The following is an 11,131-nucleotide window of genomic DNA, read 5'->3' as shown; positions in this document are numbered from 1 at the left end:
TCTGATCTGGTCCACCCAAAATGGAAAAGGACACAGTTCTTTTGCATTTTTTTATAAAGGGCCCGATATTACCGGGAGGTAGGCAGGTGTAAACAGACAGAAGGAATACATGGACATCGCAAATCAGGTCTACCTGAATAACTGACTAGAGGAGACGGGGGGGGGGGGGGGGGGGGCGGCACAGTGGTGTAGTGGGTAGCACTCTCAAACAAACACACACGGACTTTTAAAATGTTTTTTGGGTTCAAGGCCTTCTATACATTTACTCCTAGCATTAGCTACAGAAACTCAAGACCGATGAAAAGTGAAGACATCAGAACGCTTTTGGCATCTGCACCAGCCAGTATATCCCCCAATTAGAATCTGCTGCCATGGGCAAAAATTCTTGCTTAGGCCTGTGAGCACAAGGCTTTCTAAGCTGGCTAATGACTTCTCCATTTAATGAACTTCAGTCAATGGTGTCTGAGGCCATCCAAAGACATTAGACAGTTTGTTTATCTGGCGGTCAGGTTATCCAATACCTATGGACACCTTTTTGCTGGCTCTCGCTGCCACATAAAACTAGGTATATACGCTATCAAGCCAGTCACAATCCCATATTTATATATATATATATATATATATATATATTCTTTCCTGGCTGCACAGCTTCCTCTTCTTGCTGAAAGTATAGGTGCAGCTTTGGTATTTCTTCTATAGCTGGAAGCCACAGCAGGTGATATTTCCCCAATTCTGTAATCTAAAATAAGATCTCACAATATCCAACTCACCATAATAAAATGATGCATGATAGTTACACACACACACACAAACAATTGTAACCTCTCAGAAAATACATTTGAAGATGACCTACCTCCAGATGCGATGTAGAATCCACTGGGAGCATATTTGGCAACAACCACCTGATGGGCATGTTCAGTGTAGACATCGGCAATGGCTGGGTTCTGTCAAGAAACCACAAAGGGAATATCTACAATGTAAATTTAGAAATGGCACACTGCAGGGTGAGCAGCTGCATTAGAGAGCGAAAACAGTGTAATACATTTTACAGCATTTAGTAACAGGTTTTGTGAACAGCAATAAATGCCTTGACCCAACCCCGCCTCAAAGAGTGAAAAGACTGACTACAAACCTAGATATCCAACAGTGAAATATAAGCATAAAAATGTGTGGTTCTTTTTTTTTTTTATGCCCCACATTTTGAGATCAGTGTGTGAAACCAACTTACTACACAATCTATATGCAGTGACCAGTTCTACTTAAAGTGAAAGTCCATGCTAAAAAAACTAAAATCCCTGCATCTATAGCCACCAACATGCTAAAGCCTCATACACACGCCGAGAACTTGTATTGCATACACACAGCAGGACTTTTTAGCCAACTTTCACCAAATCATGTGGTTTTTCTGCTCTTTACCGCCACCTCTGGTCAACTTCTGTATTGTTGTCTGATCTTTTGCATTGGTTCTGAGCATGCCTGTTTGTACTTTGTACAAAAGTCCTATGGTTTTCTGTACACACGATCAGACTTTGCTCCATTGGACTTTTCTTTTGTTGCCAGAAAGTTTGTCAGTTCGCACAGCCAACAAAAGTCCGATGAAAACCGAAAAAGTTTGTCCGATGGAGAGTACACACGGTCGTATGTCGCTCCAAAACAGCCAATTTGCATGTTTGTTGTCAAAAAGTCTGATCGTGTGTATGGGCCTTAACACTAACCTATCTAGCCCTGAGAAGAAGAAAAATAAATAAAAAAAAAAAAAGGGGGGGGGGGGGGGGGATCCGTATATATCTCCAGTGGCTCTGATCCCACACTGAGCTGTCAGCTGGGCCTGTCCGATTGCAGGCCCTTGCACTACATAAGGATATTTAAAAAGAACCCGCACTCTAGAATCCATCCAATTTCTTTATTCGATCAAGTACAAGGTAACTGCTAACCTGTTTTGGCGAAGAGCCTTGTACACACCTGTATTGTTGATGAGTGGGAGGTCATCTGAACTTGAGCACCTGGCATAGAGGTGCCAGTAATCAGCTACTATAAATGGAGGTTCTCACAGAGCGGTGCAGCTTTGTGTGTACCTTGCAGTACATGGTTTTGGTAAATCTAAAGGAAATCAGACAAAAGTTGTCTAGTGTGTATGGGGGTCTAAAGCCTCGTACACATGATACAACTGTTGGCCAACCAAGCATCTGATTTTTGTCAAAAGGGCGTGTGCCAGGATCTTCGTCTACCAATGTTACACGATTGTCGTGCCACAAACACAAAGGTAGTGACATACTATGAGGAATTTCAGCTCGAGTGCCACCCTTTGGGCCCCTTCTGCTGCCAATTTCCACGTATTTGTGTACTGACCATACGAAAATCTGACGTCAAACCGTTGTCCGCTGAAAATTTACTAGCCTAGATAATCCCCTGCCAAGGATCGTACCATGTGTACGAGGCTTTAGACAGCTTATCCGGTCAAGCGACACCGCCAAAAACCATGGATGATGGATCATAGTGTAGCAATTTATTAAACCGAATGCAACAGCAAAATAAGTTAAACAGTGAGGATTTGCCAGTAATAATACAAGAGTACCGCGCATTCACTTAAATCAAGATTGCCGCCACTTCAGAGAACAGTGTGGCGTGATGCCACGTAGACAGCTCCGCCCTACGCATTTCCCAACCCCCTGAGGGCACACATTTGTTGGCAGCACATTTTGGTGAGTGAGCACTGCATGAGGGGGAAGACACCCTGGATCTTGCTTGATGTTTTTTTAAAGACTTCTAGATGTGTGCGACTGTAGCCCGAAGGCTAGCTTAGGAATATATAATACAATTGGATAGGTGCATATGTGTGTTTTGGCTTGATGAATAGGTTAGCTTTACTTACATGTGGCACATGAGATGTGAATGGCTTCTTCCGTTAAAGCCTAAACCGCACGCACACACAGTGCTTTGTGACCAATTCCATGTATGGATATTTTATACATAGTTATATTGGACCAAGGTAACAATGTACTGTAAATACCATACCTGTAGGATGCCCCTGGAAGCCGGAAATCACTGAAGCAGAAAGCACTACTCCAGCGATCTCCACTTGTTTCTAGGTCTTGCACCGAGCAGCTGCCCTACCACATCAAACTAGGAGGTCATCAACCACTAGGCATGGATAGCATTTAGAGAATGCTTTGCATTTCCAGAATGAATGCAGTGTTCTCCGATTGGATGAGGTGGACACTGACATCAATCCACCTCATCCAGTCAGAGAACACTTTGCAATCAGTCAGAAAATTAAAAGCATTCTCTAAAATGTTGCCTGTCCAAAAAGGTAGCCATCCTCCTGTGTTTAGAATGCAACATGGCAGCCACTGGGCATGAGACCCAGAAAGAAGTGGAGATTACTTGTTGGTGTAGTGGTGTCTAGTTCAGTGATTTCCAGGTGCCAGGGATTTTTGCCAAGTAGGATACAGTATATATACACACACATGGTTACATTGGTCTAAGTGGGATCAATTCATTCATATATAAAAGCATCTATAACTGGAATTCGTGCCGGCACAAGGTAAACCAGCACTCAGGGAAAAAGATGCCAAACTATGCCCCCCGTTGCCTTAGGGTCAGGGCGCCCTGATCCCTGCAATAAACTGTTGTGCCCAGGGCAAGCATCCCTCATGCCTACACTGTCCTGGCACTGCCTGGAATCCTTCCTTAAAAATATAGAAATGCTGGAAGCCTGGACGCTGTCCTCTTGAAACTGCGACCCGTAAAATAAGACTTCTAATCTCTAGGATAGTTCTAGGTCAGTAGCTCAAAAAGCAATTAAAAAAAGGCAAAAAACATAAGTATGACCTCAAGGCAGCCAATGTTTCAAGAGATCACAACAGCTCTAAAAAAAATAAAAAAAAAAAATAAATAAAAAAATTCTTTAACAACACGTTTTCTTTAATGTTTCAAATTCTGTAGATGGATTGGTGATCACATATTCAGCATGTACGGCATACAGATGAATCAAAGGCTCTAGTGTCAACACAAAAACACTGAGTAGGCAGCATGCATTATTCATTTCCCATTTTCAGAATTAAACTTCCGTTTCGTGAACATGCTACATAAGAATCCACAACACTGTAAGAAGGCCCATCAACCAATTATTTCCAGACTGTTCATAAAACCCACACAACAAAATACAGTTTTTAAAAAGCATAACAGTTCCATAGCAACGCACACAATCCTCTCTATGGCATTTAAAAATTCAAGGGCAAATAACGCATTTAATAAAACATTACACTTGAATGATCATCTATAAAATGTAGCAATCCGATTTTCAGGTTACAGAATACATAAAGGAGATTCGACAGCTGATAAGTCGCTATGGGTTGCTTTAGTCTGTCCTTTGCTTTATACCACAAACATGGCAGAGACTTCTTAATAAAGACTGAAGGAAATCTGTCTTATTGCCCAGAACACCCACCAATAGCAGATACCTTATACCTGAAGTTCAACTGTAACCACGGTCCCTTCCCTTTAAAGTGCATAAGTACCGACAGTACCCGAAGGTCACAACACTTAGACATTCTGCTGCTTGTACTGTGGTATATCCACAGATGGGCAACGACCATGATTGCAGGCTAAGCCTCAACCGTTACTGATTACCTTTTTCTTTTCTATTAAAGTGGTAGAAAACTCAGTAATGTTATGTTATTTTGACCTACAGGTAAGCTTATAATAAAGCTCATCTGCAAGTTAAAATGAATATCTCCTAAACGTGCACCATTAAGGAGATATTCTTGGGAGCAGCAGCTGGTGACGTCACTGGCACATGGGCTCTGAAGGAACAGCACACCGTGCCATTCCTTCAGAACTGTGTGCCGCTGCCGACACTCCCGCGTGCATGTGGGGCATACTAGCACGCAATATTGTCTTGCAGGTGGAAACTTTTTTTCTTATAGTTTACTACCACTTTATTATAAGAGAAAAAAAAAATGAATAGGTTTATACTGTATACTCATATGAACGTGAAATCGAAGTTAAAAATGAAAATTCTAAGCACAAGCTTTAAAGTGGTTGTAAACCCTTACAAACCACTTTGACCTACAGGTAAGCCTAGATTAAGGCTTACCTGTAGGTCCAAGAAATATCTCCCAAACCTATACGGTTTAGCGTGGCATCCTCGATGACGAAGATGCCACGCGTCTCGGCTCCTGTGCACATGCATGGGAGTGACGTCATCGCTGAATGACAGTGGCGGAGCTGCGAGACCCCACAGAGAAGATGGATGCGCCGAACTACAGGGGACAGCGGTGACATCACTGGCTCCTGTGTCAGGTAAGTGACACATAATGGGCTACTATGCGATGCATAGTAGTCCATTATGCTTTGCTTTTGCAGGGAATGAAAGAGGAAGTAAACTCATCAGGGTTTACTTCCTCTGTAAGACCTTGTGTTCCTATGTGCTGCAAGAAATATTTTGGCCGTCATTACGGACCTCTGAAAGCTGCCTGGCTGTTACATTGACCCTGATAATTTCAACACTCTGGGGTTGATTTACTAAAGGCAAATCCGCTCTGCACTACAAGTGCACTTGGAAGTTCAGTCGCTGTAGAGGGAAGCTCTGCTGATTTTATCCATCCAATCATGTGCAAGATAAAATGCTGTTTTTTTATTTTCCTTGCATGTCCCCCTCAGATCTACAGCGCCTACACTTTCAGTGCACTTGTAGTGCAAAGTGGATTTGCCTTTAGTAAATAACCCCCTGAGTCACTAACACACAAGTACAGATTTGTATTTGTGACTTGCTTCACACTTGAATCATTGGCTCAAAGTGCTAAAGCTATTTGATCAGCTTGTAGATAAAAAAAAAAAAAAAAAAATATAATAATCCAGCTCTAAATGGTCCTATCACCGATATCAACAAACAAGACATGTAATGTATTGGTGCAGATCATATAAAAACAGCTAGTCAGGCTACAATATGGCAAAATGGCAACCGATTTCACATAGAAAGCCAACTTACTGTGACCAAAATGAAACCAGGTAATGCAAGATGGCTTCAGCTCTGCACCCCCCTGTTGGAGAGGTGCCTCAGACACATTTTGCACCCTAGTAAGCTTATCCATTAAGCCCACTAGGGGAAAACCACATCAGAGGGACCTCTCCAGCGGGTGGAGAGCAGAGCTGAAGCCATCTTACACTATCTAGTTATGTTTTGGTCACAGTGAGTCAGTGTCCTGTGTACGATCGGTTGCAATTTGTAGCAGTAGATGAGCTTAACAGACAAACCATTTCTCTCAGCACGGGCCAAATACAGGGGTTGGACAAAAATATGGAAACACTACATGATTTACAGGTGTGAAAGGGAAGACGACATGTTTTGCATTGAAAGTGGAAGTGACGATAGTGGGACGGTAGGCACAATAAACTCCAAAAATACAAAACACTGCGGCCTTGTTTGTTGGTTTTCACAAATATAAACCACTAACAATTCACCTTAAATATTTTAAACTAGAAACAAAATCTGTTAAAATCACTGGGACGCTCTTCAAATATTCTGGCGACTGGCAAAGGCCCCCCCTCAGCTATCTACTTAAATAGTGGTCCTGGGAACTTATGGAATGTTCTGGGGAGTCTGAAAGAACAGCATATCCATGCCATTCCTTCGGGCATTTTTTTTGTAAATAACAAACATGTCATTACTGACCTCCAACTGTGCAGTTTGTGTTGCAGACAGGCCCCCGATCGTCGACTTCTGGGGTTCCCCAGTGGTGTTGGTAGCTCCTCCTCACATTGTATAACCCCCTAGGAGAAGCGCTTTCAGCGTGGCGTGGGGGGGGGGGGGGGTTGGTTTACCTCGTGGGCATGCTCCTGAGTCCAGAATTTGCATCCATCGACACAGATTTTATAACCCCTCTAAATTACTTATCCTAAAGGAACCCCCAGAACATTCCTAAACAGCTAACATTTTTTGACCCATCACAAAACCCTAATTGAAATCAATCCATGGAAGGGGCTTGAAACTCCTACCGCCACCATCCCATGAAGGGGGGGGGGGGGAAAGGGCGCTTTAAAAACATGCTATCACCAGCCCCCCCCCCCCATTCCTCACATTTCTTTGATTCTGCTGTGTGATGAAACACCTAGTCAGCAGGTGGGAAGCCTCACTTTCGTCATTAATACAGAGTCATGTTGGAGCTTACTGACTTTCAAAGAGGGCAAAATTGTTGGCTCCCGCTTAGCTGGTACCTCTGACTGAAGTTGCCAATTTATTTGCGGTGTCGCATCAAAGGTTATGGCAGAATATAAAGTTTCCATAAAAATGTCACCCTATAACACATAAAACGCAGTCGACGTGGTCAACCTACCGAAAGAGACAAAAAGACCATTGCGTGGGATTGTGACCCAGATTTTTGCATGAAGAGTGGTATCAGATTCCATTACCCACCATTCAAGACTTATACATATCAGTTTCCAGGAGAATTTAGACCGTCTCGGATACTAAAAAGCTGATACATCGCCATATTAGGCAACGATTTTCTTTATATACCTGGCATTTCCAAATATATATTTAAGTCCAACCCCTGTACATTATAAGAGCAATAAAATGGCTGCCATTGCGGGCTCCTTCCTGAAAGGATTTTACCTGCCTAGAATGCCAACTCTCTGCCTTCAAATACTCTGAGTGCTTGACAGAGAAATATATATATTCTCCTACGAGAGGCTCCCTATAGGAAAGGAAGGTTTTCAAGTACAATCACTAAAAAGTCTGAAGACTGAAAATCTATATATGAATTACAACAACCTCTGAACACTGCAAAGTCTTTTTCTGAATCACCAGTTTATCTGTACAGAACTCGAAAAATCAAATAACGCAGGAAAGGCGGGAGTGGCCGTGACTCAGCACACTCACATACATTCTACTGGCACCTGAAATACACAATCAATGTGCTGTAAAGTCACTGAGATAATGCCCTACTTCATGGAATACTTGAGTCTATAGAGTAAACAGGTTCATGCATGTCCCCATTCCAACTTTCCATAGATACAGTCATCTCATGTAACTGCTGCTCTCCAGGGTATATCCATACAGAGGTTTACAATCCAAGACTGTGGGCAGACTGGTATGTTCAGAGTTCTTTTACTTGAGTTGAAGTGTCTGCACCAAGCCCCATGCTCAAGTAGAGGTATGGATCTTCAACACAGAAAATTTTGCAAGGTTTTTAAAAATAAATGTTCTATATGGTCATCCAAAAAGGCACCTGTAAAAAAAGGTGAACTCTTGTCTACTTTCCCTTTGTACAGTTTGCGTATGTGGTACAGAGGACAACTGGATTTTCAACACAGCAAATTTTGCAAAATATTTTTTTTTATATATAAAAACAGTTCTACATGGTCATCCAATCATCAAAAAGCCATAAATTGGAGATATGGTACTACAACCCAACGATATGCAAGACTCGTCCAGAGCGGACTGGGGCACGATAAGCAGTCTCACAGCTGCAGGCACAATCAAATTAAGACAATCCACTACTCTGTACATGCGCTTTAAAAATAAATAAAATAAATCTGCAAAATTTATAGTTTCTGCACAATAAAAAACTATATCGAATCAGTAGTTGTTAGAGCCTTATAGCCTTATATGAATAAGGCCAACAAGGCTGAAACCTGTTAACTTCTATATCAATATTGCGTAGAAACAATAAATTTAAAGATTTTTAAAGAGCCCGTACGGAGTAGCGGATGTCCAGCAACTCTCTGGCAATACACTGCAAACTGAGCATGTGTAGATTGCTCCCAGGGCTCTGTACTATCAGGAGACAGTAAATAGGGAGGATCAGAGAAGACAGGATCAAAACAGACTTTTTACACAATGCAGACGATTAACCCCTTAGGTTCCACAGAGAGTATAAAAAGCATGCTTTGCTGCATATACAGACTGATTTTTACTGTTGTGGGTTTAGTAACATCTTAAAACGTATCCATCAACTCCAGTTTGAAAATGTAGAACAGAGAATTTAATGGGACTGCCGATTGCCACCTAAAACAAAATGCTAGCAGGCTTTAGTGCTACTTGATGCTTGTTGAAAGCCTGCTAGCAGTTTCTGTAAAGGGTCAATAAGCACTCCTGTAAGATCAGTGTATAACATTTCCAAACATTAGCCAAGAGACACTAAGTGCCAGTTCACACCAGCCCCATTCTGTGCACTTTCTTTCTACACTAAAAACGCAGGCAGTGTTTTCCATGTATTCCAATGGCTCTAGTTCACATCATGCAGTCAGTTTCCAGTGCAGAAACTGACTGCATGGTGTGAACGAGAGCCATTGGAATACATGGAAAACACTGTGCATGCGTTTTGTTCAGGGGGGAGAAAAAAAAAAAAAAAGCACACAGAACTGCGTCTGGTGTGAACTAGGACTTAAACAGGAGCGTCCAAACTTTTGACCCTACTGGGCCACATTGGAAGAAGAGGAACTGTCTTGGGCCACACATAAAATAAACTAACAATAAGGCTGGGTACACACGATCCAAGTCAAACTATCAGCTGGTTTAACAAAAACTGGTCAACATTCGGAACCTGTATAGCGACTTGTCCGACAGTAGCCACAAATGGGCATCTTGGCAAACCAGCATCCGACCCACATCCAATCAGCACTAGCAGCCAATAGCTGCCAGCACTGATCAGTGGGTTCTGGCAGGGTGGCAGTCCCCGTCAGAACACAATAGCACAGTGGGGTCGGGGGAAAAAAATAAATAAAAAAACTGGAGTATGTATACATAGCTTAAAGCAGTAGTAAAGCCACTGAGTTTTTATTTTATTTTTATTTTTTTCATACCTGCAAGAGAAAAAGGCATAATGAGCTAGTATGCACCGCATACTAGCTCATTATGAAATACTTACCTTATAATGAGGCCCCGACATCTCACCCAATGCACGCCGAGGGAGCAGACCCTCGGCGTGTCTTCCGGGTATCATGGCTCCGGCGCTATGAGTGGCCGGAGCCGCGGTATCGTCACTCCCACGCATTCGCACGGGAGATTTATTCCCAGCAGGGTCCAGCGTCTCCCAGACTTTCAGCCGAGAATCCCCTGTGCGCATGCTCCGCTGCAGTCAGCGGCGCATTGCGAGGGGAATATCTCCTAAACCGTACAGATATTTTGTTTACCTACAGGTAAGCCTTATTATAGGCTTTCCTGTAGGTAAAAGTTGTAAAAGGGACTATACAACCGCTTTAAGGATAGCTGATGAACAGAAAACGTTGGGCAGATCACAAGTGGTATGTGGGGTCACACCCCAGCACCCACCGTAGATCCAGCCATGCAGCATTTACTGCTGCTATTACAAACAGGGCAGAGCATATCACAATGTCCCAACGTGTTAAGACTCTCATCTTGACAGATTAGTATATGTGGATAATGCACACCTCGCTGCCTTCCAAAGACTAGGGAAGTCCAAATGAACTGAAAGCATGTCCTTCTATGCTTTCAGTACAAACAGGGCAGCCCTGCCATCCCTCCAGATTTAAGTGGGCCTGGCATCTCCGGAGGCTGTACTTGCAAAACATCCCTCCAGACGTTCCCTGGGCCGCATGTTTGACCGCCTTCGGCCCAGGTCCCAATAATAGACCAACAATCAGAAGCTGGTAGAATGTGATCACTGTAAGTCACAGCGATCGGAAAGCCCATGAAACGCTGCAGTGTGAAAGGATTTGGCAACCATTACAGTGGTGTTCACGCATCACTTTCCTATCACTGCTCTGGTGGTTTTGGTACCAACAGTGCAGTACTACTTGTGTGGTCAATATTACTCCCCTTCTGTCCCCCCCCCCCCCCCCCCCCCCATTTTGGATAGAGTAAAGGAAGGTTATAACCAGTCAGTTTATTTTTCAACATCTGTGTCCGATTGCGGAGATTTCCCTTCACTTCCTGTCCCATAGTCGAACAGGAAGTGGGAGGAAATCTGTGCACATTAAAGGAATTCCTTGGGGACCCCCAGGTCACCAGAACTAGTGTCCCCATTGCAAGATTTCCCCTCTATTGCTTTTCTTGGAGTTTTTAACTTTCAATGACGATGGTAAACCAGGCCAAAATAGAGAGGGTGTATCTCCCTAAACAGGGACACAGGCCGTAATAACAGGTATTCAAATCCCTCTCAAAAAA

General features: G+C 43.0%; 1 protein-coding gene across 1 annotated transcript in view; it reads right to left on the bottom strand.

The window, feature by feature from the left end:
- The window catches only part of WDR1 (WD repeat domain 1), a 74,040-nt gene that overhangs the window by 54,309 nt on the left and 8,600 nt on the right, over positions 1-11,131 (bottom strand). Inside the window, exon 3 of the mRNA XM_077477784.1 lies at positions 854-944. Coding sequence (XP_077333910.1) covers positions 854-944 — 91 coding nt within the window. The remainder of the gene's footprint in view (positions 1-853; positions 945-11,131) is intronic.

The sequence above is a fragment of the Lithobates pipiens genome, unplaced genomic scaffold (genome assembly GCF_037356315.1).
Source record: "Lithobates pipiens isolate NorthernLeopardFrog02 unplaced genomic scaffold, aLitPip1_a1.2 Scaffold_13, whole genome shotgun sequence".
Lineage (NCBI taxonomy): Eukaryota > Metazoa > Chordata > Amphibia > Anura > Ranidae > Lithobates > Lithobates pipiens.
Note: the sequence above shows the minus strand (reverse complement) of the source record. Positions and strands in the feature narration are given on the sequence as shown.